General features: G+C 39.5%; 1 protein-coding gene across 1 annotated transcript; it reads right to left on the reverse strand.

Moving 5' to 3' along the window:
• Nucleotides 1-215: 215 nt before the first annotated feature.
• Nucleotides 216-27,639, reverse strand: dpy19l1l (dpy-19-like 1, like (H. sapiens)). The gene is made up of 22 exons (XM_005739242.2): nt 27,226-27,639; nt 26,769-26,793; nt 26,582-26,669; nt 24,063-24,200; nt 22,356-22,476; nt 19,480-19,573; nt 19,197-19,254; nt 17,511-17,602; nt 15,327-15,426; nt 13,145-13,222; nt 10,985-11,071; nt 10,705-10,764; nt 10,216-10,296; nt 9,794-9,895; nt 8,844-8,915; nt 7,873-7,952; nt 7,660-7,684; nt 5,442-5,561; nt 5,155-5,329; nt 4,831-4,930; nt 4,402-4,527; nt 216-3,398 (listed from the first exon to the last, which is right to left on the reverse strand). The coding sequence occupies exons 1-22, from the start codon at nt 27,446-27,448 to the stop codon at nt 3,227-3,229; spliced, it is 2,217 nt and encodes a 738-aa protein (XP_005739299.1). The 5' UTR covers nt 27,449-27,639; the 3' UTR covers nt 216-3,226.

Below are 27,639 nucleotides of genomic sequence, written 5' to 3' on the forward strand. Positions count from 1 at the left end.
TGCTGTCAGGACATATTTGATGTGACTCTTGAATGTCTACAAAGGCAGTGCAGAGCGCAAAGAAAGCATGACGAATATAGCCAACAAAAAATAAATGGAAAATACACCAGATTCAAATAAATCAATAAACAATCTTTTTAAAAATTCAAATAAATGCTTGATTTGTGCTTTTCACATCTACATTTAAGACAAAGCAATGGTGCTCACTCCAAATATTTTATTTTTTAAATACAGAAAATATAGACAAATAGAAAAAACATCAGAAACACAACGAGGCCAGAGAGTGGAATAAAGTGATTTTGTCAAAGTGTCTGGGAAAGTGTGACAATGGCACAGTTGCTTAAAACCGGGCACTTGCAAGCTCGCTTGTACACCATTAAAATCTTCAGACATTAATTCGCCACATTTATTCACATCACAGAAACGACTTTTTCCAACCGTGAAGATAACAGTTTTCAACAACAAAAAAAAAAATCTTATCTTTTTCCTGATACTAAAGTCAGGTAAATTATTCACCCCAAGACACATCTTTAATCTGTCAAGAAAACAAACAAAATCAGCTTTTTTTATATAAACTAAAACAATCATTGATACATTTTTATAAATGACTGGAGGAAATATCTTATGAAGAAAAGTGGCAATAGAAAAAACACCTGAGTGGTGACGGTTGAGTTACTCCTGTTGGTGAAGGTGGTTCACTCCTCTCACAGGAATAGTTTTACATTTTTAAAAGAGCCACACTCACCACATGTCTGTATACCAAATATTAAGCTATAGCCAACAAGTTTGTGTCTCACCTTAGCACAAGGACTGGGAGGAAAGACAAGCAAACAAACGAAACTTGAACATGGAATTGTGATTTTGTAGGAAAACAGTTTCATCACACCACCTAAGAGCAGCACAATGCGATAAACAGCCGTTTCTGCAGGTCGTGCACCACGGCGAGTTGTGGTGCTGCAGGGTGTAAAACACAAGTGTACGAAAGTGTACTGTGCCGGTTTTTACTGTCATTTTAATATTAATTACACATCAGTAAAGAAGCTCAGAGACTCATAGATTATACAGAGGGATACAAGTCTGAAAAGATTAAAAAAAACTCCTTTACCAGGAGTCATGGCACTTAAGAATCTTAACAGGCATAAAACTGACTTCAAGGGTTTATTGAATCTGATTATTATTAAGAGAAATAAACCAACCAAATCTCTGAACTAGGGAAAACTGCAGCATTACAGGCAAATCCATGTTTACCCAAATTAAAATATTTCAACTTTGATGAGAAATTTGCTTTGCAATGTAAAAATCCCACGAGAATGGTCTCTGAGGTTCGTTCCTGACACCACAGACAATCAGAAATGCAGGACAAGCTTCACTGTTTGTAGGCGGCTGAAGCTGAACGGTTAAACTCTGTACAGCTGTATTTTGAGGGAATGAGCAAAATCTTAGTTCTTTATTGTAAATTGTGAAAATATTAATGTAACTTGAGCCATCAGCTGTTGATCAAGCCATCGACTTTTAGACGTGAAGATTCAGGTTTATTTAAACAAGTAATTCATGGCCTAGGTGGTTTTTAGAAAGCTGACCTTGAGTTCGAAGTCACTGGGATTCAAACTCGTCTGAGATTTTTAGCAGACAGACCTAAAATATGAATTGAGTGTCATGTTCCCAAGATTCACCTCTGAGCTCGACTTTGAGACCAAGGTCGCCAAACTTCTTCCCTAAAAGGGATTCAAACTTTTCGTTTCAGATTTTTAATAAATGCACCTATGCCATCAATTTGAAAATCAATTGGACTTCCATCTGGAGTCATCCTGTTACAAGATTTTCAGAAAACCTGACCTCTGACCTTGACGACGAGGTCGCCCGCAGTTGTTAGTAGACGCACTTATGGTATCAATTTCAAAATCCTACGTCACCTCGTTTTCAAGTTATTACACTATGACCTGTTATGTTTTTTTCCTATAACTCTCTAAAGGAGCCAGTTAAGCTCTTTTCCCCATTTTCCAGTCCTTTTGCCAAAATAAGCAAAGCTGATCCGCTTCTGGCTATAGCTACATATTTATTAAACAGACATGACAGGGGCATTGTTATTCTCAAGTAATGGCATAAATCAAATGAGGCATGTTTTTAATGTGGTCCGACAAAGGAACCGGCGACTGCTACCATTACCATAAAATTTACTGCTACGAATAACTGATTGGCTGTCACATAAAAATGAATTTTTCATATGCTACAGTACCCTGAATATGCAGCTTTGATAATAAAACTTCCTTTGGCAACAAACAATAATTCAAGAAGCACAAAGAACATTTTAAAGGCCATCAGCAGTTTACAAAACAACGTAGTCAGTATTTACAAAAAAAAAATCAAAGAAATCGATGTTTTCGTTACCTTCTCGGACATAAAAATTATACAATAAACTAACTATTACTGAAGCAACAACAAAAGCTCTGCTCCCAATTAAGCTAAAATGTTTTTTGAGTGAATTCAGTTCACATAGACATCAATGTTATGTACATTTTAAAACACAAGAACATTATTTTCTTCCTAGACTCCCAAAAGTCTCAAAACACTGTTTGCTTGAAAATAAAATGTTTCAACACTTTTAAAGTTGCATAAAAACGGTGACACCAATAAATTATAAAAATAGTGTACTACTGAAAAATCGTTTCATACATCAACACTGTGCATAACAATAGAAGAAGTCAGCTTTTGCCAGGTTTGCAGAGGGTATTGCTTCACAGTATGTGGACATCACTGATTGGTCTTGCCAGACAAAAGTTTACTTCTGAAGTGAAAGTCAAAATCGGGTCTACACAGTAAGAAAAACACTATACAAATGTAAGTAGAGCATCCCTTAAAATAAGGAATATATGTAACAAGACCAATGCCAGGAAGCTAAATGGAGAGCTACAACCACCACCGCCTGGCTTTCATATAATGAACATCACTAGTGACAACAACGCAGCAATAGCTAGTCTGGAAAGAGACTGAGTTAAAAATACTGAGAGCTGTGACGCCACCAAGAGGTTTTAGACTCATGGCATACTTGTTTGTTATGTCCAACCTGTTTTTGAGCCACCGTTTGGTGAATCAGAGTAACAAAAGAAATGTGGAACCGGGGTTTTCGGGAAGTAAAAAGCAGCAACGGCAGTGAGTGACCAAAAAATGCACGACAAAGAGGTGACGCAACGAACAGTTTGGTGTTGAGCCAGTGTGTCCAGCGATGTTATCTGAGATCTTTGGTGGCTTTGGGGACTTTGAGAACTTTGTAAATGTCATTGGAAAAGACTGTGGTAAAGTGGGGTCGAGAGTTCCTGGAAATATGGGTGCAGAGGGGGGTTTTACCAACATTTTGGGGGTCCTCAATATCCCAGATCTCTGGCATGCTGCACCCAGGTCTGATGGAGAGGAAGAATGAGAAAGATAAACAAGAATTAAATAAGATAAAAGGCAATGTTAAAGGTTTCAGGGATAGCATTTTGCTGACCCACATCCACCCATCTACATTAAAGGGACGGCTGTGGAGCGTGTGAGCAGCTTCAAGTTCCTGGGAGTCCACATCTCCGAGGATCTCATCTGGACGACCAACTGCTCCAAGCTGGACAAGAAGGCTCACCAGCGCCTCTTCTTCCTGAGGACTCGGAGGAAGAACCGCCTGTCCTCAGACATCCTGGTGAACCTCTATCGCTGCACCATCGAGAGCATCCTGACCACCTGTATAACAGTCTGGTACGGGAACTGCTCTGCCTTGGGCCGGAAGGCGTTGCAGAGGGTTGTGAAAACTGCCCAGAGCATCACCGGAGCACCATAAATGACATCTACATACCGTGTACATTGTAACATACCTATAACAGACCCATTTCTGTAATATATCTATATTATTGCTAATATATATTTGAAATATATCTATATCATGGCTAAAGCACTTCTGGATGGATGCAAACTGCATTTCGTTGCCTTGTACTTGTGACATGTGCAATGACAAAGTTGAATTCGATTCTATTTTGTTTGTCTTTTTAATCCTTTTTGAAAATATTCTTCAAATTTTTATTGTGTTGTGTTAACAGTGGTCAAAACAGATTTAACAGCAAACTTAATGGTTGCACTGTTTGCCTAAAAGGAGTAAAAGTTGTCCAGCAGGGCAGTGGTCCCCAAACTCTTTTGCGCCACGGACCAGTTTAATGTCAGACAATATTTTCACGGACTGGCCTTTAAGGCAACAAAACAAAATGATACGACCAACACAAAAACTGTGGTATTTTGTAAATATAATAATAAACACAAATTGACTGTTTAATTATGCAACTTCATTAGCAGCGTGGACTGCTGCAGTAGGGGGTCGACTTAAGCTTGTCTACTGTGCACACGACAGTGAAAGGAGCAGCGGTGCTGTTGCAGTACCTGGTTCGCCTGGTGCACCACGAATCCTCAAGGATGAAAAACTCTACTCCCAGCTTCATGAGGTTCCTCTTAACGGTTTCTCCAGACATGCGGCTGTACATGGAGTAGACCAGCTTGGTTCTCTCTCTGTGAGAATCAACAATGTTATAAAGTGTGATAAAGCAGTGGGATGAGAACAAAAAGGTAATAAAGGACTTGTATATTTGGTGTGGGGAAAAATTGACTCAACATTTTTGCTTCCAGAATTAAGTTAATGAAGTGAAAAGTAGCACAATCATCATTTGAAGAATGGTCATTTTAAATGCCTGTTTGGTGCAGTGTTTGATTCATTTCTTTTATTGTCGAGATGAATGAAATTGTGAAATAAATCTTTTATAGCTAATTTAATGCTAGATTGGAGATTGAAGAAGAGCTGTAGATTCCTCTGACCTCAGCCCAGCGTCTTCGTAGTGAGGGTGGTTGACAATAGGCCGACCAGTGGAAAGCTTTACGCTGGCCATGGTGGGCATCGCTCCAGCAAACACAGCGTCTGCAATCAAAGCAAAAACCAAATAAAAAGAAAAGAAACCAAAAGCAGAGCATCAAACAGGAAAGTTTTCATTCATTAGATTATATACAGTGCTTCATAATTTATAACAATAGAATATACTTTAAAATTTTATGCTGCAATCAGGGCGAGCTGCTTATTAATCTTAATACTTGTTTAATACTATTGTTTGCTCGGTAGCGATGAAATCAGGCAAGGTCACTCACTAGGACGGGTGTTTTCCTGGATCCAGTCCAGCAGCTCCTCCTGGGGCAGGTTGCTGAACTCTCCGATGATCGCCCACTGGGCCTGCAGATTAGTCATTCCCTGTATGGCCATGATGGCCAATACAGCAAAAACCACAGTGTGCTGCTTAAACTTCTCCCCAATCCAGCCAAAGAGCTGAAGGGACAGAACATACTCATTATATTTAAGTAAAGAGGAGACTTTGTAGGTAAAACAATATTGAAAGCAGTTTTTTTGTTTTGCTTTTGTGCGTCACTGAGAGACAGACCTGTCTGGAGCAGATCAATGACGCCATGATGCACATGTGTGGCGTCAGGAAGAGCTTCAGGCGCATAATGAGGATGGCCAGGACAGCAAAAGCCACCAGCTGCAGACTGTGGTACACCAGCTACAGAGAAACAGGTTCACACACAGATCGAATCAAAACGGACACACAGAAAATTAAACAAATCCACAATCATCTACCAGAAACTCTTCTGTAGCCGAGTGTTTCACAAAATCTGTTTGACTTGACTGACATTGCTATATAAATTCGCATTTCATAGTATTTTACATTGCTGCCTTAATGACTACTTATCACAAAGTGCTTTTCACACTGATTAAAGGGCAGAGTGTATATTTGAACATAGACCTGATATTTTCCTTACTGTTAGGTTCTGCTAAAATATTTGATCAAGTTGTCAAATGATTGAAATTTAAATATATTGTAAGTAATTTAAGAAGCAAAAATTGAGGCATTGTGGCTCAAGAGGGACAGCTGGTTGTCTAGCAACCGTAGTTGTGCTGCTGGACAAGATGCTGAACCCCAGACTGCCCAAACTCATTGAATCGCACCACATGAAAGAGTGCAAGTGGCTTTCAGTAAGAAGCACTTTGACTCCTTAGAGTGGAAAAATTCTAGATATGTAGATACCAGTTCAAAAAGCTCAATGTTTCATCTGTGGATACAAGCCTACAGTGTGTCCACCTTTGAGGTGTAACAAATATATAGATGGTCTGTTTTTAAATGTATTGCTCAGACAAAAATAAATAAATAAATGAATCACTGTAATAAAACACAAAGTCCGTTACGTTTAGAGATATCAATCAGTTCACTTAGGAAGCAGAATCTATTGTGAACCCATTTTACATCCTGAGGCGCAAATCAAAGTAAAAACAGGAGCACTGGAGAGACAGCAGCTAAGCCGCTACAGAAAGAGAACGGCTTTTCAGGTGGTAACTACAGGCCATTACTCTCTCTCAGTATCTGTTACTATCCTTCTTACAGTTGGGAGCATGAAAGAGAACCTGCAGCCCAATCAGGTTGCAAAGGTAGTGTGCTATGTCTGCCAACATAGTCTCCAGAGTGTGGAGGAGATGGCAGGAGATGGGCCGTTACACGAGGAGAGCTAGTCAGGGCTTTGGAAGGGCATCAACCAAACAGTGGGACCGTATCAACTTTTTTGTGCTCTACATTATGACCTATATTAGGTTATGTGTGTGCATGTTTCTGACCAACGCTTGAAAAAACAGACTTTATGAGGGTGGGGTGAGGTCGTGGGGTCTTTTTGTGAGATCTATGTTGATAAACCAGCATTTGCCTGATAAGACCAGAACTGGCAGGTATGCCAATGGCACAAATGACATTGGCATACCTGTCAAGGATGGCAAATGTTATGATGCCAGCAAAATCATCTTTGAACACAAAAATTTAACTATTAAAAAAAGTATTAACAAAACCACTATGTTTTATTTGAATTTAAACTCAGTATTTAGTCTATAATGGTGTGTCTTAATGCTCGCCTTCCTGTTGCTCTCTGTTTTAAATGACAATTAGCCAACTGAGAACTCTGGATTCAACTCCACAGATGGAAAAGTCACAGATGACAGCTGTGCCGTTTACGGACATAAAGTGCAGACGCATTTCAGTAATGTTAGTGTCGCTCATTTGATGTAGGATTGGATTAAGCAATCAAATTTATTTGATCTAAATTTGTGATGCACATACTGCAAACTAAAAAAACAAATAGTGGAAGTTGTCATTAACTACAATCAGAAACAGCACTGCGATCTGCTCCTTAGCTGTGATCTCTTCAGTACATTTTAACCTGTATTTTCCTGCGCAGTGAGAAAGTGTTCCTCTCTGAGCATTTATAGTCCATCAGAGCCATTATATAGGCAAGCTTTAGAAACTGAACATCTGAACATTTTACTGCCCAGAGAGCGATATTACAGAAAATGACATGAAGCAGCTGGGAGAAAGCAGACAAAAGGCAGTAGAGTGGGATTTCATAGCAGAAGGGAAAAATGCCTTTGATTTCCTGGTAATGAGAAAAGGGATCAAAATCACTCTGGGGCATAGAAACTGAGCAGACTTCACTGCACGGGAGAATATAATCATATAAAACAGGTTTAGGAAAAGGGAACACGTGGAGGTGTGGTCAAGATAATTTTTATATCTGCATATATTTAACAAAAAAAATAAATGATGTAAGTATTTTTCTCACCTCTCCTTTTGCAGCTATTTCAGACCTGCAACACAGAACAGAAATATGTGAAGCCAGCTGCCCACTCAAAACAAAAATCAAGCCATTATTTTACTTTTAAAGGTAAGACACCGCATTATTTTAGAGCATTTTATTTTCCCAGTTAAACACAGTTTCTGTTTGATCAACAGAATGCATCAAGTCCTTGAAATCACCCTAGAGAGGAAGCCTCACCCTGCAGCTTCGTCAGCGTCCTCAGTCTTGGCCAACGTCTTCTCCCCGTGCCTCAGGCACCGGACTATATCCTGGATGGTCTGAAAAAGACAAATACTTCGAAGGATATTTCTTCTCATGTTTAAATGCTCTGCATATCATGCTTTGTCAAACTGATTCATGTGTTCTTAGCTTAGCGTGGGCAGGGTATAATGAGATTAAATCATATAAATAGGACTTCCTCAAATATTTTTCCTCTGATGTTTCCCATCTACAAATGTTAGCGTGACCAGAATCGGGGGGAAATCTTTTCATCCTTCCCTTCCTTAAAGGCTTAAATATAAAAATGCATATCAGTTCCTGACAAGTCCAAATAAAACAACTGTAGTTTACCGAAACTGAAACAACAACACCTGAATTTAAAAAAGCTTCTTAGTCTACACAAGAATGGAAGGAAAGCTACGTGAACTAACAAGAGCAGACAGCAGCTTTGTCTTTCAGCTGCTGTGAAGCAGAAGCTCACGACTCAATAAGTGATTTGATCTTTATGTCTGACTGCCTGCTGTTCTGAAAGGTGAGATCGTAGCTTTCATGCTGCAGACACTTTCTGACAGTCATGCTGCATAATTTCTTCTTCACAGAAGAGTTTGAGATTTAAAAAAAAAAACAAAAGATTTCTTATACACATGACTGTTGGCTTTCTTGCTTTTTCTGCCAACATTTCCTCACCTCAAGCTTAAAAATATAAAGTAATTTCGATGGTTCAATATGCAGGAATGTACTGTAAACTGTAGCATAGGCGATACAAGAACAAAAAGAGCAGTGACTAAGACAGATTGCTAATTTTCATCCATTTTCCCACAGACCAAGAGAAACCCATAACTGTTCTGAGCAAGGCTTCCCAATACACCTCACCTGATACCGTCTGCTGCTTTGAAAACAAATGTTTATCCATTTCATAGGGGAGGTTTTATGCCTACAAGAGGACTTACCCTGCCAGCAATGAGAGCAACCACCAGCACATTGATGGGCAACAGCAAAGTTTTAAGGTAACGCACAGGAGTCTGAGGCAGAGAAGAAGACAATTCAATTCAATTCAGTTTTATTTTTATAGAGCCAAATCACAACAACAGCCGTCTCAAGACCCTTTATATTGTTAGGTATATCCTACAATAATACTTTCAGAGACAGAGGACAACTATCACATCTGAGCATTGTAGTATATCTAAGCTGAAATAATTTCAAGGAGGAGGCCGGCAAGTGAGAGACTAATGCACAGCAAATTACTACTAAAATACAAACATGGTTATAAAAATAAATAACAGTTTGGGAAATTCTTAATTGAGCACTGCAATAATTAACTGCAAATGCTTAAAGGCCAAAATATTATGAATCATGATATGTTGCAATTCTATATATAATAAACAGATTACAATAAAAATGCAAAGTGCTAATTAAAGAAAGTAAATCTTAAAGCATTAAGAAAGTATATGACTGCACTGATTACAGCTGCTTCACTGCATTTTGCTTGAGCCAGCCTGTTCCAAAAGCATGCACCGTTTTCTCTGCAGTGCTGAGAAACCACACACAAAACCAGGCGACTGTCTAGCCCATAACTCAGCCCAAAATGAGCTGCCAGGTTTTGCTGTCAGATTTTGTTTCTTGTCAAATTCAGAGCACAGTTCTGGTTTCTTCCACACTCAGCCCTGCTGTAAGACAATCCAGCAGCTCTGATACAAAGGAGCAGGCCTTTAACAGCATTTCTGACATCTTCACAGCACTGACATTTTAAAAAGTGAGACCTGGCAAGCTTTTCCTCAAAAAACTGCCTGAGACTAGCATTTTATCAGGGAAGGCTTCAGCTCAGAATCACAGTGATCACCCGTCATCCTTTAGTGGCAGGGAGACAAATCTTTAGCTCTGACAAAGGAACAGAATTTACCTCCAACTCCATGAAGTCAAATTCAGCAGCACATGTATACATCAGAGTGTGAAAGTCCTTGTAGCTCGTGAACTTAGACTTGATTAATCCACTGATGTGAGCCTAGAAAACATACATTTTTGAATAAAACTTTAATCCACCCTGTGAAAAAATTATTCTTAAATTTTGCATATTTAATTCAGTTCTTAATAATTCAATTTGACATTTTCTGATAGTGAATATCAAACATGGCTCAAGTGCTCCATATGGCTAGTCCATTTACATTTATATTAACTGAGCTACTATATCAGCCCACTTATGAGGTCATTTTTGGTTCATCTACTTAATACCTACACAATGACCTAAAAATGTTCATTTCCGTTATTAATGTTGAGTCAAGAAAAAGAGTTTGATTTTACAGACGGGGAGTTAGAGTTACTTACATCATCAGAGGCACCCAAGACTGTGGATAGCAGGAATTTAAGCAGAACTGTTGAGCCGACCCAAGCCAGGCCCTGCATGACCTGTACAGGAAAAAAAAAAACAGATCGACATTGGTGGATTGACATGTTCAAATACATACATAAGATTCAGACAGGCGATGTATGGTGGTGAAGAACAAAGCAGTCAAACCATGAGGCTGACTGGACAACTACATAAACAAAAGCATGCTTACTCTTTGAGATGTTGGCTTCAAATATTTTAGCACAGCAGGGATACCCGACTGTCTGATGACACTCTATTCTGTTAGATCAACATTATGTGATCTCTCTCTCTCTCTACACACTTGTTTTTGGGATATTCATGCAACCATTTTCTCGTTTTATTTTTTCTTCTCAAAAGTGTGTGAATGTTGTAAGAATGACACAAATACTGTAAAGTGGAAACATGTAGTTGTGCAGTAAAGCATAGATAATAAAACTCTTTAGTACCCAGATGACAATGCCTTGTCTGAAGACTTGAGCAAATCGCTCCCTCATTGCAATGATTACCTAAAAAATAAAACAACAAATCTTAAGTGAAAAGCAAGTGGAATAACTCCACTCCAAAGGAAAAAAATACAATGCAGTTACTGTTACACATGTGTTACAACTGTGTACTCTTACAAATATGCTGAAATTTAAATCCACCTGCATCACTGATCAGAGTAAACAGGACTGACTTGAACCAATCAATGATTAAACATTCGTAATACAGGAGCCTCCAACTCACCCAGATTGACACTAGTGAAGAGGCGTAGAAGGATGTAAGGAGCATGGAGTTACCAAACATCAGGACAAAGCAGACGCCGAGTGTGATCTGCATAAAGAGGACAAAGAGAAAGCATCATTCCTCACATGAACGTGGTATTCAAACCACTGAGGGCCGTTTAGTGCAGCCCCGTCCTATTTGGTGCAGCATGATGTGCATGACCCGTGTGTGCAATTAAACAATGCTGAACATCCAAGCTTGGCAGGTAGTGCTGAAGTTTAGCCAGTATTTCTAATGCTGCCATAAAAACACTTAGTCCCATGTTTACTGCCAACAGCAAAAAACGTTTCTGTAGCAGGAAGATCGTCAGGGATACAGCGTATTAATAGTCTGCATGCCACTGTTGATGTTGGCGTTTGTATGTTTTTTTAAAAAAAACCAACACTTTTATTAAGTAAACATGCATTAATGTATTAAAACATAAATATACTGCCACAACTAAAATACAATCCTATTCAATGACCTGTTTATAATGTTGACAGTGATGACAAACCAGCGGCTTCAGCAGCTGCTGTAATTATTATGAAAAAATGTTGTAGATACTTATTAGAAAAATTATACCGATTATGAAGCCGCTGCAATGCTTTACAGATTGTAAAAAGACTTTGGCATTTTATATATAAAAAGGTTTATTTTTCTGCTTCTGTGGCTCCTGTGATGAGTCTAAACTCAGAGTATTGGAAACGTAAACGGTACTGCCAGATGAACCTCGGTGGTGACAGTCATAATGTTACCAGTTATTCAGGCACTGAACAGATATTTTTCAGAAACATCATTATTATTATCGTCATATTGATGAATGTTTGCTCTAGAAAATGTCAAAGTGCTTTTCGACTGATCAAAATTGCTTTGATTGCTTAGTACCGTACATAGATTCAGGTTCTCATAATGCTAATCAACACTGAAAATTTAGAGCTTTTCCTTTTCTCTCTCTTACAGTACTCAGTCTCTGCCTTTGTGTTAGCTCAATGAAGAATGAGAGCGGTTCATTGCTCACGTACTGAGCTGACTTCTTGCTTAAGAGCAAGACCCCAGATTGCAAAGCCATCCTGTGTATAAGGTATTCCGCTCAGTGGCTTTTTGAGGGGGAAAAAAAGTCAATTAAGCATCTGGGAAGATTTTTACTTTGCAAAGTCACTAAAATGGCAACAAAAACGTGGGATGAAGCATGATGGATGCTGTAGGAGAGAGAAATGTCTTACATATTTCCACATAAAAAAGCAGCTTAAAAACCTAGAAACCAAATGATATCCCAATAATCAAATGCTGAAGTGCTGCCATTCAGACAGGAAGTATTTCTGGTATTTTTATAACAGTAGCTCACATATTTTGAGGCTTTGTATGTAATTAGAAACATCCTATTGGCATATGAGTGAACACATGTGTACGCTCTGTAACTAATGACAGTTTTCAGGCTCATTAACACAAGCTGGAGGTCACAGAGGACATCGACTCCTGGTTGTGTCTATTCTTTTCTTGAACACACACACACACACAGTCATCACTCCCAAACTCTCTAAATTATGCAGAGCCATATGCCTTCCTCTGACACAAATCTCCAGCATCTTACCACAAAGGCCCTTCTCCTTATCAGTGGCGCACACAGGCCCTGGCTAACAGCTTGGCATGCTGAGAGGATTAAGGGTAAAGAATGTGGAAAAGAGGGACAACCGTCCAAAATACTACACCCACAAAGAAAAATATCTTTACACGTTTCCAAACAAATACAGATATCCTTTTGTCCTTGGTGGTGTGAAATAACTTGCCCACACATCCCTCGTCTTTTAGGCACTCATGTATGCACAGTGGTATCCTTAAAGCTTTTTCAAGGACAAAGTCTCTGCTGACTTTGTCCAACCAGCTCATGTGAATTTCTCCCGGCCGAGGAGCTGAGGGAGATAAGGAGAACTGAGCGAGAGCCGGTTACAGCTCAGAGGACAGGAGCAGTGAAAACTTTCACTTATGCCCAACACCTGATTCAGAGAAAGTCTACCTTGTACATCTTGGTAAATTGCTTTAAACGAATACATTTCAACTTTATGCAAATACACTAGTGTCGAATACGTAAAGTTTTGCCATTAGAAACAAAATAACTGCAAAAGGAAAAGTTATCTACTGTACCATATGAGTGACGAGGATGGACTGCATCTTAGCAGCAGCGAGGTAGCCCAGAATGTACGAAGCAAACAGAGAAGCCACCTGGAAAACAAAGCGTAGTTTACCTTAACAATTCACTCCACAAAGCTCATTAATGCATCACATACAAAAAAGTCCAAAACAACAATAACATTCCCATGATTATCTTTACATTAAAAGTTGCTAATGTCAAAGCTGGATTTGAGCCTTTAAGGGAAATTTACATTCCTTCCTTCCAACAGTAATTTGTAGTATTGTATATTAATCAAGAAAGAACAGGGAAAATGGGGTGCAATAAAACAAACAAACTGTAAAATCTGCACTTTACATGTAACAACTCATTTTTTAAAGCTTTTATGGCATTGCATTACATAATGTATCTTGTGAAGCACTCTAACATAATATTTTTGTTGTGCATTTCCAGAACTTAAACCCAAAGCCTGAATACATCACGGCATTTGAAAGATTACAGTTAAAATAAAGTGACTCTCTAAATATACATAGCAGTTGTTATAAATGTAACCCGAATACCACTTGGATCCTTTACTGCATTCCTCTTCCCTTTATTTCCTGTTGTCTTGTCAGTGTATTTATCACATAAAAACCCTACTTTATATTTAGCATCCATCCATCCAGCTTTCATGCGGTCTGCTCCTATTTGGACATGCTCAAACACCTCACCTAGGAGGCATTTTAGTCATTTACTTGAACCGTCTGAAGTGGCTCTTTTCAACGTGGAAGAGTAGCAACTCTACTCTGAGCTCTAGGTAAATGACACTCTTCAGCTCCAGCTTGTTTCGGCAATCTCATTCTTTCATTCAGTCCCCACAGCTAGAGGCCACAGGATGGTAGGAACGTAGGTCAACTGGAAAATCGACATCTTCGCTTTCCGTCTCGGCTCATTCGTCATCATGACAGACTGGAACAGGATCCACATTTCTGCACACACTGCACCACTCAATCTGGCAATCTCCTGCTTCAGTCTTCCCTCATTTATAAATAAGACCGCAAGATACTAGAACTTTGATTTAGACCAGCAACTCATTCCCCACCTGGAGTGGGCAAGCTACTCTTTTCAAGCTGAGAACGCCTTAGATTAGGAGGTGCTCATTCACATCCCCACTGCAAACCACTCCAGCACAAACTAAAGGGTGCTGCTGAATAAAGAACTACATCATCTGCTCAAAGCAGAGGTAAGACCACCAGCACCCACTGGGAACAAGTCTGAGTTACTGCTGATAATGTAAAACAAAACTAACTACAGTTATAGTGAGCGCTTTAACAAAAAACAAACAAGCGAACAAAAAGAAACAAAAAAAACCCTGAGACTTCAAAGGACACCATGATGGGACGCTGTCCAGTACCTGTTCTTGTGATGGGAATTCACACTCAAATGTAATCAGTTGGAAGGTTTTCTAAATTGGCCATTACAATTACTGATCAGAATCAAATTCTGTTTGACCATTGTAATTGCTCAAGGGGGTTACTGTAGGCCTTGTAGAAAATTAACTGTGTGACTGCAAATTTTAAAACAAAACAAACCCCCCCCCCAAAAATAGTAAAACCCAACAACTGACATCAAACTCCCTCTGTACTGATGAGTAAGCAGTGCTTGTGGGTGTATTTGGCCTTGAATTGCATTATGCATGCAGTGGCTGAGGTGAATGGGTTCAATTAGCAGCTTATAAATGTGAAACAAAGAAATAATATCTGTGAAACAACACGTCCCGCGTTAAAGTCCCTGCACAAAAGCAGCAGAGCCCTGAGGGGGCAGCAGCAGCAGCAGCGTGGGCTAAACTGTTACTAAGCACATATGCTTGCTGCAGTGACCTGTTTGTTCTGAAGTTATTCGACTCTTCTGTCTGCCAGCCCACACACCTTAATTTACTACTTCTTTATACTAACCTAAATGTGTCAATCAGTTAGAAAAATTTCAATTTAAGAATGTTTTTTTGAATTTTATATGATTTGAATCTCCTGAGTTTATCCCTTTTCTTTCAGTCTTTCTGATTTTTTTATTTCTTTGCTATGTTGCCCAGCGTCTGATTTTTTGCACCTGCGCTGCCAGTCCTCTGTTCTCTCCAAGTCTCTATTTTCTCTTTAATCTCTGTGCTCCCTTTCCATTCCCCTCCACATTCTCTCACAATGTTTATCTTGCCCTGTTTACCTGGGTGAGCAGCACAAACTGGGCAAACTGCCAAGGCAGCATAAAGCACAAATTGGAGATGCCCAGAGCGACCATAGCTGTCCGGCTCGGGTTCCGTGTCCTGGGGAGGGAAGAGACACAGATGGAGGGAAAAGGTGGTGAGAGCAAGGGTGTGGCAGAGATAAGATGAGATGTATTAAAATGCTTAAGAAAACACAGATGTACAAACATTCACTCTCACACTAATGGTAATACATAAACCTGATTATGGACAAAGTTACGCTAAAAAGAAAATAAAACAGAAGTACTTCTCAATTTACTGTTAACTGTGACACTAAGAGAAGTCACAGTATCAAAACAGTTTTCACACAACTTGAGCTGCCAACCACCAGCTGGGTGTTAAAATGAAAAGAAAAAAAAACAGATGCTTCCCCATCTTTCTTCATATTTTTAAAACCGTTCAAGCGCTTAGATATAATTAGGCATGCAGAGTATATACCCAACTAATGCACCATATAATATCTGAGCCGTGTAGGTGTAGGTATTATGAACTGATTACATGAACATGTGTTCAGACATCTACTTGGTGATCGTTTTATCTGGATATTATGCTTAGCTGCTTATTGTCATATAATCTGATCAGACAATCACGTGACGGCAGTGATGATTTGAGAAGTGGAGGTATTTCAGTGATGTTTGAGTATTGCTGAGACTGCTGATTTTCTGGAATTTGCATAACATCAGTCTTTACAGTTCACCCAGAATAATGAAAAACAAAAACAAAAAAAACCCCATCCAGCAGCAGCTTAGCAGGCAGAGATTCATAGCTGATAAGAGGTCAGAGTAGACAGAACGGCTAACTGTGTTGAGCAGAAAAGCGGCTCAGAATTAGCCAACTATCCTTTAGGTAGTTGTGCTTCGATGGCACAAAACCATGCCTGGGTCAACAGAAATCTGAGGCTGTAGTGAACACAAGATCAATCGAACTGGAAATTTTAAGGCTAAAAATAAAAAACTGCAGCTAGTCTAATGATTCTCCACTCTGCTAAAGCTTGAGACAGTATCCAAAGGTCCAGGCTGCTGGTGGTGTGATAGCGTTGGGCATGTTTTCTGGAACACTCTGGACTTTAATTCCAATCACCGTTTGAACGCCACAGAGCCGGAGTATTGTTACAGACCATGTACATCCATTCATAGCTACAACTTATCATCTTCAAACAGAGCAGTGAACTGTGTCAAAAATAGGGCTGTTCGATATAACGATATATACCGGATGACGATATAAAAACATCTGTCGTTTCATTTCACACTATCGTTTGTTTCGTGGTGTCGCAAGATAAACTGTTTAAGGCAATATTTGTTCACTGTTTTGATGGTAACTGTAGTGTTTATATTAATTTCTTGAAGTTCTCTCTTTCTCTTATATTTAATATAACCACACTACAGACGTGTTTTTATGCGTTGTTGTTAGCAACAACGACGGTAAAACTATCGCGTGTCCGCTTGTTTATTTTCCACATAAACCTTTCACAATAAAGCTCAAGATCCTGTTGAGACTTTTCAAAATAAACTGAATCACGTGAAAGAGTATGCAGAGTGTTTACGGATGAGAAAAGAGCCGTCAGGTGCTAAAAAATAAACCTTAGACTCAAACGTTAGCATGCCGTTTCATGCATCGGTTAAAACACTCGACTCCAGGTACACGACGCCCAGCTGGAAACACTTCACGCAAGTCGAGCTGCCCGAGATTCACAGAATTTACAGAAAATGTAAAATTTTTGTGATTTATATCGTTATTGGGACGATAGATGTCTTATATCGGGATATGAGATTTTGGTCATATCGCACAGCCCTAGTCAAAAAAAGTCTCCAAGTATGGATTTCATAAACATGATACTGAGATCAGATTTTGTTGACCTCCCCAGTCACCAACTCTGAAACCAGTAAAGCCCTTTTGGGATGTGGTCATTCAGCAAACAGATATTTTGTGATTCAATTATGTCAACATGGAGCAGAATCACAAAAGATGTTTCCACCATCATTTGGAGTTCATTAAGCAAAACAAGGTCCCACACCAGTATTAACATGACAGTTATTCATGATGTGCTCGGGTGTGTTTGTGATGCCTTTGCACATTCTGAAACACTTTACCAAATTACAACAATATGAATTTAGCAGAGCAGTGGAGACGCTGAGTGAGTTTACCGTAGGATGTATGTGAGAAGAAGCATCTGCAGGACCAGGAAAGGGTAGGCAAAACTCTCCCTCAGAGGCGGAGTCCACATCACCCGAGTGCTCTGATAAAATACACGTGGACAAGAAAAGAATCAAATTTGCTCAAACTCAAATTCACATAGCTCTGATTTTCTTTGAGAGAAAAAAAACAAAACAGAGATACATTTTACTCCTCTGCAGCTTATAAATAAATCTCAGTTAATCCTATATTGACACAGACTGTATAGTAACACACAGCTTGTGTAGAGATTACAGACACTTAATGTAAGACATCTGGTACTGGTCTATTGGCAGGATTTCTTAAATGCAAAAACACTGTGTGTGAGGAGGTTTACATGTTCTTAATCTATGCTGTAGCAGGAGAACACATTTATTGATGAATTCTAGGTCACCTCACCAGAATAAAATAAAACAGGTGAAAGTTTAAGCCGGTGACTGCCTTTAGCTGTAGTTAATCAACTTTAGGCTGATGTGTGACTGTTTCTTTGTGACTGTACTTCATGCTTTTCAGTCCTCAAATAAAGTGATTGCCTACAATCAAGTTTAGATAAATGGATCGCATCTAACTTTCTGAATGTCTACTTTTGACTGATATGGCTCTATATACTCGCTATAGCATTAATCATGAATTGCATTGTGGCTCATAGCGCAGTAGGTGTGCAGCTCCATAACATGAGATACCATACCAAAAAAAACCAAACCCCCCCCCCCCACAAACTTCAAAGTAAAAATATTACAAATGAAAGACTCACAATTAAACAGAAAAAACTGAAATAAAATTAAAAGAAAAAAAAATAACACCATGTAAAATGCTGAATATAGAATAAGGAGCTCTTTTATTCCAACAAATGATTTATTAATTTGATTCCTTACTCCATTTTAGTGTGAAAACAGGAACAGTAGACTAATAAGGTACAAACTGCACAGTTGCAGCTTTTATCTGTGCACGGATCCAGCGAGCAGTCTGCTTAGGTCCTGCTGTTGAGCTTGATTTAGACTTCTGCAGGAAATCTACATCGTAACCAGAAACTCCTTTTATCCCTATGCCGCAACCTTCCACACCACTCAAGTTGTTGTGGTATGCGTCCACACGACGTGTAGTTACATTTATCAAGAGGTGAACGTCAGGTCATGCAGAAGGTTACAGCGTTAAAATTAGTTTCAGAAAATAGAGCAAGTGACGATTTAGATTTCCTGCAGAAGCATAATTCACAGATTAGTGAGCCTGTCTCTAAAGGCTAATAAACACCCACACCTCTATTTTAATGCAGTCAACACTGACCTCGGAGCGCCTACCCAGCCAGACTGCCATTTTACTACTTCCTCCGAAAAAGTGGAAATTACAGATGCTGCTGTCACAAGCCGCCATAGCACTCGGGGAAAGGACAGAAATGTGTTCGAGTGTGCGCTTGACTGAAATTTGTTCTGGAGGAAACTTGAGAGAAGAAGATAGGCGGAGGGATTCAGCTTTGAGTGCGAGCCAAAAACAACTCTAAGCTCCTTTGAGGGCTGAAACGAGTCCCTATTAACCATCCTTCTCTTTTTCTGAGGGTTTTTTTTTTTCCATTTTGAGTTTTACAGATTTCAGAAGCTTACACTTCCCAAAGCTCCAACATTTGAATATCCTGATAAAGATATTAAAGGAACTGCACTTACCTCACCGTGATTGAAGAAAAAACACAATGTGGTAATAACGCCACCCAGTCGACTGCCACTAATGAGGAAAAATGAAAATGAGGTGGGATTAAAAGAAGAGCAGAAAGCAGACGGATTCAGAGAAGTTATCTTCTTTCCGATAGTTCAAATCTATAAATCTGACCAAGACAGCAGACAAATGATCTACGCCTGACAGCTTATTGGGATGGACCATTTAAAAATCATCCTCTCCTCACTGTCCATGTGAGCGAGTCAGGAGAGAGTGCTGGGCTGGAGAGGTTACCTGAGGTAGGAGCCGTACATGAAGAAGATGCTCATCATCATGCCGTTCAGCAGGAACACACAGGCCACATAGAAATACGCTGGGTCACCCATTCCTGGAGCGCGCAACAAAGACAGGCAGAAATGCAATTTTTATCCAGGTTAAATGCTACCAATAGAGTTCTCTGACATATAATTCAGCTTTGATAACATGATAACTGATTATTTTTCCATTGACCAGCTAATTTGCTACATTTCACAAAGACTTATTAGAAAGTAGTAACTTGAGGACATCGTTTGGACATTGGAAATTGCTGATATAATGTTTTACAAATGTAAATGATCAAGAACTGTACGTCAATATTCAACTACTGGTATATTTGCACGTCGCATAGGATTTGAAACAAACCCATCATCTCTGTCTGCAGTTACTTTCACTTCAGTTCACCTTACTGTTGCTAATTACCTATTTTGTCATGTAGAATAGCACTTCATGCTCCTTTAGCAAGATTTTCCTTGTCTTAAAAAGTGCAACTGGAAAATGTATGAATAATACTGCTAAGCTCTGCCATCCTACTATTCTCTCTCTGAGCAGGAGCACCACCCACATGGAGGCTGAGCAGCATGTGAGAAACATTTTCTTTAACAATTTTTCTATTAGTAATGACTTTGTACATTTATCCATCCATCCTCTTCCATGTCACCGGGGGACTGCAGCCTATGCCAATTAAAGCAAATCCATTATGCACTTTTTTTGCTTGTAGGACTGCCTTCTATCCTTCTCCATCGAACAGGTGATAATTATGCTTTAGTTTACATCACTGATGCAAACATAGAAACTTTGTTGCAAGATTTAACAACTTATTACAGTGAAATATTGATGGGAGACATACCTCCTGTGAGTTTGTGCACTGTGTGAAACATTATTGATTTTAAGTTTCTCTGACTGACTAGCACAGCCAATATGTTTGAACTTATGATTTTAACTTCACCTTTGATTTTGTCAGACAGACCACTTTGCAGTCATCTCACACACCCTAACACCCCTTGAAAATGACTGCAATCACGAAAAGAATGTAAATCTCTGATTACAGGAGTAATCTGAAAACACACCCCCACACACCCCTACGTGTTTAATGATCTGAAAGTCACATTTGCAGGCATTTTGTGTGCAAACTGGGTCACTGCAGATTGAGTAAGTTAGGTCATGCAAAAATAACCCATGAAACAGGTAGGATTTCTGTGCTCCGCTTCTGCAATGAAGACACCACAGACTAATCACTTCCTGCAGACTCTGTGTTGCAAAAATTTTCAGTTCTGCTACTTAAAAAATTATAGTAAAAAAAATCCATATGTAATGGTATGTGTGAGATAAATATATGCTACTCAAGTCTTTTATATGTCCTCTCTGCGTCTGCATGGGTTCCTCCCGTAGTAAAGGATCATGAATATTAGGTTAAATGATAATTCTAACTTGACTGTAGGTATGAATCAGAGTATGAATGGTTGTCTGTCGGTCTCTAATTTAGCCCTGTGATAGACCCGGGACCTGTCCAGAGTTTATGCCACCTCATTCCCAGTGTTGGCTGGAATAGCCTCCAACACCTCCATGACCCCAAACTGGATAAGCAGTTAAGCAAACCGATGGGTGACAAAAATAACAGTTTTTATACAGCATCTGAAATGTCATATCTGAATGACACCAAAGTTGAAGCATAACAACAGGAAGTACATTAAACAACATGTCACGATCAGCCCTATCAAAAATAAATAAATAAATAAAAATGTGGGGTTAAAAAAAAACCCCAAACAAAAACCATCAAACTGGAATAATACATTATTACTGCACATCCCACTGCAGGTTCCACAAGTCATTCTCTAAATTCTGATGGTGAGATTAAAGTTTGAAACTTTAGTGACAGCAAATACGTTTTGTTGACTTCACTGCTCAGTTAAATGACGTCTCGCTGCTATATTCTTGGCACGATCTCCTCTCAATGATTCCAGCATAATAAGAAGGTACACAGAACAGACCTACACGGCAACAATGACTAAGAGATTGAAGATGCATTGACATCGCTAAGAGCTGCATCGCATCATCTCCGTGATGTGACGGTAAATCACTGGACAAACAGAAAACGGATCTAGCTCCAAAACTGCTTGTTCCGTTCTACTGTGTAATTTTAAACCACACAAAAATAACATACTGGCTGACAGTTACAGGAAATGCAATGCAGCTTGCATCAGGTTTATGTAAACACTGTGAAAACAGCCTGTGTACATCAGCCGTGGGGTGCCACATTCACTAATGAGACCGACAGAAACATGGAGACTGCAGCTTCACAAAGGAACGCTGACAGCAGCTTTTGCTTGTTTTCGCTCAGCAGACTTAATTTCCAGGAAATGTTACTGTGAGCCAACTTAAAAAAAAAAAAAAAAAAAAGGATGTGGAAAAGGTTAAAAACATTTTTCCCCCTCAAGGCTAGAAGAAAAAAAAATCAATGAGTATATTTCTCTTCTTTCGCATTAAATGTTATTCAGTAAATGTTAGTTTTGCAGAGGATGCCTGGATGCCTTAAGCTTAACTACTACTTCTTCTTTCTTTTTTTTTAAACCACGGGCCTAAAAATTATCTCTTAGCCGACTGACGGACTGTTAAATGAAGTCAAGAATTACTTACCAAACTTCTCAAATCTGCGATATTTATACTTCTCTGCATCTTAAGTGACAGCTAAACCGTTTATTCAAGCAAAGGGGCTACAACTGTCACCAAGTAGGATGAAATACAGGAACGGATTAGATTTGACCCGTGTGTGTGTGTGTGTGTGTGTGTGTCTAAATGCACACAACTGAGCACGTTTCTAGTTAAGACTTACATGCCATGGCAACAGTGTTTACCTTCACAGCTGTCCACAGGAGTGAGTCCCTCTCCTCTGTTGATGGACCAGCACATTTTTGTGGGAATCCCAAAGTAACCCATTACACCTGTGTACATCCGGTACCAGCTGGCCAGGACCACCTGGGGAGAACAGACAGGATGTAAAAATCCTGTTTAAACATCAAATTTTAAATTACTTGTTTTATCCCTTTTATTTATTTATTTATCTATGAAGCGCCTTGAGGCGACTTATGTTGTGATTTGGCGCTATATAAATAAAATTGAATTGAATTGAATTGAATTTCTGAGGAGTAGACACTAGCATGATTTGGATTCTGGTCTATGAGTTTGCAAAAAGGGATCATAAATAAATAAAGACTAATGTGATACATATATATACATATATTATTTTATTTTTTTAAGTCATCTATCCATCAATCCATTCGCTTCCGCTTGTCCTTTTCAGGGTCGCGGGGGGCACTGGAGCCTATTCCAGCTGTCATAGGGCGAGAGGCGGGGTACACCCTGGACAGGTCGCCAGTCTGTAGCAGGGCCAACACACAGGGACAGACAACCATTCGCACTCACATTCACTCACACATTCACACTTAATGGCAATTTGGATTATCCAATTAACCTATCCCCACAAGCTGCATGTCTTTGGACAGTGGGAGGAAGCCGGAGTACCCGGAGGGAACCCACACAAACACGGGGAGAACATGCAAACTCCACACAGAAAGACCCCGGCCTGATGTTGGAATTGAACTCAGGACCTTCTTGCTGTGCGGCAACAGTGCTAACCACCGTGCCGCCTTTAAAGTCATCTAACTGTAATAAAAAAAATTTTTTAAAAATTAAAAAAAAAATTAAAAAAAACACACACACAAAAGAATCAATGTTAAGCTGTGCAATCTATAACAACCTAATTCAACTTTCAATTTGGCTTCTCAGAAAATTACAAAATGACAATGGAGATAAAACGCTGCTGTTTCACAGTCTGTTCTGCAACAATGCTCTACGTTGGCTTTCCAGCACATCTCTTTCCTTTATTTTGTTCCATCAGAGTAGCCTGATTACTCACTCACTCATCTTCAGTGAGCATATTTCTTAACCATCATGTAAAGAAAGAATTAAACAAATCTGGTTTCTCCATCCAGCAAGATTCATTGTTAGGAAAGCGCATTAATCTGGCATATATACCACTTCTAACTGCACTTATTGCTATTTGCTACATGGCAAAGGACTGCAGACTGCAGGGAGAAAAAAGTAGAGGGGATGCATGAAAGGAGAAAATGCATGGAGCAAAATTCAACATAAGCAATCATCTAAAAGACTAAAAAAGTTTAATCACCAAACATCTATTTGCTAAATTCATAAACTGTTGTTATGTAATTCTCCAATTACTTGCATTACCCGATTTGGCTCATTAAATGCATCCAGATTCTTGTACTGCCAACACTTCAAACAATATAATACTAATGAAGTGGGGTTTTTTTTTTTTTTTATCCCAAAGCTTAAAAACATCTTCACGATAAAATTACCTCACCCTTCAAACCTTTTATTCCTTCTGTAAAAGAGTTTTGTTTGTACTAAGGGATTCACTGTATACATCCCACGAGAATGAAGATTTGATCTTCTTCTGAAAATATTTCAAAGTTATGAATAATTTTAGTCTGAGAGCAACAAATGAAATATGTGCACGGTAATTTGCCAAAAATCAATATTACCTCTGGATAGAGGTTGAATCTCTTCAGTGTGTTAATAACCAGCGGATGCTCTGTCAGCCGATCGTTCATGACCATGTGAAGGCCGTCCAGGAAAGAAGGAGCCTCAATAATTGTCTTGTAGTAGGAATAGTACAGACCCTGGTATCAAAAAGAACATTACATACAGAAGATTACAGAAAGAAAAAGGCAGCAGACGGATACTAAATATAACTCCAGCACTACAACTCAGACAGAAGAAACTGGAATGAGTTACACGGGCTCAGCAGATGGCCATGGCTCGCAGCCCATTTGGTAGCACGCAGCAGGGGGAAGGCAAGACAAGTATTCTGTTTTCATCTGACAAAGTTTTCACCTTGAGCGTCACTTAAGCGTCAGTGTGGGGAGTGAGTTGGAGGGTGGGGTGGGCTGCTTTTAACTATGTAAAGCACTTTGTGCTACATTTTCTCTGTATGAAAAGTGCTTTATAAATAAAGATTGATTGATTGATTGATTGATTAAACATCAGCAGCTTTTACACAGAGTGATGGTGATCTAAAAAGCAGCAGTGCTTATAGACACAAATGTTAATTTTGCTTGTGTGCAGCTCTTCATCGAGTGATCGACGTGGAAAGTGACAGATGAGTAACAACTGTAAAGTCCAACATGGTAAGTATTACTGATTTGATTTTCTCTGAATGGACAGTCATAGTGAAACTAGCTTAACTACAGTCATCAGTCAACAGTAAGTCTTCTTCTAAATATTTATTCTCTCCCCCTTTCACTTCAGCTGACGTCTGTGCAATGGTTATTGTTGACCAACTCTGGCTGGTGTGCTCAAGGGTCAAAGTTCACTTTAACCAACTTTTCATTGGAAATCAGTTTGCATGTCAAATAGAAACACTGTTTTTGGGAAATTATTACAACATCATCATCTTAACTATGCAGGAATGTTTTGTGATGAGCTTGCCTCGCATTTCTTTATTAACCAGGCTGAAATCATTTTGATGGCCTTTTTAAAAAAATGCAAACTGCTGTCATATTTTGTTTTACAGAAGGCTAACGTGACAGTGCTTATATGCTCACTGGGGCAGCAGCAAATATTTATTGCCAATAACAATCTACTCATTAAGTTTTAATGACTTCAGCAATGATGAGGTCTATAAAATGTGATGAAAATGTTAAAAAAAAGTGCATGTTGTGAAAGCCAAAGAGTTGTCTCTGCCTGATTCGTGTGACTAACTTCAACACATTTAAATTTTAAGCACAACTAGTAACCCCCCCCCCCCAAAAAAAAAAACATTCCCTTACAAATGATACATACACTACTTATGTTGGAAATCCTATTTTAATGCAATACCATCAAGGCAACATCTAATCTGTCTCAATGTCATTTGGTAGCATGACAAAATAAAATATATCATGACATAGTTAGAAAGAATTAGAGGCATAACGTCTCTGAGAAAGTTGTTGGCCCACATCCTACCACAACAGCTCAAACGTGAAGGTTTTTTTTAATGAAGATGGTGGAGACCACTTTCTAACACGTGGGTGTAAAATCCACCACATATGTTCAGATGGGCTGGTATCTGTTATTAACACAAATCTATAATTCACATCCTCTCATAGCTGAACACAAATCATGGAGCCCTCATGCCTGATGGATGCACTGTCCTCTTGGGAGAGGAGACCACAAAATCATCATCCTGTTTCAGTTACTTCCTTTAGGGTTCACCCTATCCTTATCATCCTCCAACCAACCCTCTACATTCCCTCCTTTGATACATCCATGAATTATCTCTGTGCCAGTCTTCCTTTCCTCCTTCCTGGCAGCTCCATATTTAACATCCTTTCTCCAGTATATCCACCATCCCTCTTCAGCACATGTCGAAATCTCAACCAAAACAAAGTTAACAAAGTTAAATATATAAAAATAATCACTCACAATGGCTCTTTATTGATTTTCAGTGACCATGTAATCAAATCAGACAAGTCAGCTAAAAAAAAGAAAAAGAAAAAAGAAAAAGAGAAAGCCACCACAATATCTATCTACAGTAAGTATAGCAGAACCACCAAGCCCTCTTAGTGTAGGTCTGATGAGGTCTGTTTTTGTTTGGACATCATTTACGTGTATCTTCAGCTACAAGGACAATAAACTGCTCTGCAACAGGTGTAGTGCATGGCTGAAATATAGCCAAATACATTAACATCATGGGATTGAATTTGGGGTTATTGAAAGACCCAAGATAGTTTTCCAAACTGCTCAAACAGCCCCCCCCCGTTAAATGAGCAAACGCAAGGAACAATTGCTGCTATTTTGATGGTAAAGGGAATCCATGCTAAATATTAATATGATTTAGACCTTGATCATCTTGTTTTGTAGCAAAGGATTTCACACTTTTTACTGTCTTATGTCAAAATAAAGGTAGACGATGGTAAACAACGGCCATACAAAAACTGTGCCCTTCAAGATTCATGATGACAATATTTATCAAAGATTTGTGCATCCTGCTGTTGCCTTACAAAAAAGAAAAACTAATTACCATTTCTGTTCGAAAAGCCATTTCCTTCTCCAGGTTAGACAGGTGTGAAAAGTGCCTGTCATTCTCAAAGAGCTGTGTGAGATGATACCTAATTGCAGGGGGAGAAATATGTGTGAAGTAAGAGCAAGTAAACGCAACAGTAGTTAGTGAACGATAACTTGGTAAAGCCGATAAAAGCGCAGCTTACCAGTGCAGATATCCAGTCAGAGCAGCTGTGAACAGAAAGAATTAACTTTAACTACTGCAGAAAAAAAAAGCTACTTCATCACTGAGAAAGGAGGCTAGATTTGCAAAGCCACAACCCGCTGGAGAGAGGAGAGATGACTTTGAGTGATACGGGGGTTATAACTATTGTGCATTTAGAGGAGAACGCCAAGCTTGAAGTTTGCCAGAAAACCTGTTAACACGTGTGGAGCTGATGTGGCATATAGGCGGAAGAAATACGGGACACTTTCATTTGATTTTAACGGACAGCAACAGCAGGTAACTACCGCTAGAGAGGTACCGTTAGGGTGAGCTAACGTTAGCCAAGTGATCGGCAGCGGAGATAACTTAATTTAGCGGAGCTGCTAATGCTGCTAGTGTTAGCACTCGTTAGCTTGTGGTTCTGCAAGAAGCTAACGAGCTAGTGGTTCTGAACTTACCGAGGAGAAGAGTGATTCCCAGCTTGGCGGCTGCAGACGGAGTTAGCCCCAGCTTGTGTCTGATGCCCGAAAGCCCGTTTGAATGCGTGCTGTTGAAAACCTTGCCCTCCCTGCCTGGTCGCCTAACGTTACTTTTGCCAGGTGGCGAAACAAGCGGGCTCCTGTCGCGGTCAGTCTGGGTCGCCGGACTCTTCCCGGTTTGCTTTTTGGCTTTAGCCACCATGATTTCCAAAAAGAGACGAGTTAAACCGAGCGGACAGCCGCTGTAGAACCCAAGGGGTGTGAGCTGCGCAGACGCTCGTATCTGGTCCTCGAATCTGCCCCTTTACTACCTGAGTGATGCTTTGACTGGTTCCTGCCTGAAATCTTGTGAAACTGTGCCCCCTGGTGGCTGTTGGGCACCACTGCAATGAG

The sequence above is a fragment of the Pundamilia nyererei genome, unplaced genomic scaffold (genome assembly GCF_000239375.1).
Source record: "Pundamilia nyererei isolate P.nyererei 1_Seehausen unplaced genomic scaffold, PunNye1.0 scaffold00090, whole genome shotgun sequence".
NCBI classification, from domain to species: Eukaryota; Metazoa; Chordata; class Actinopteri; order Cichliformes; family Cichlidae; genus Pundamilia; species Pundamilia nyererei.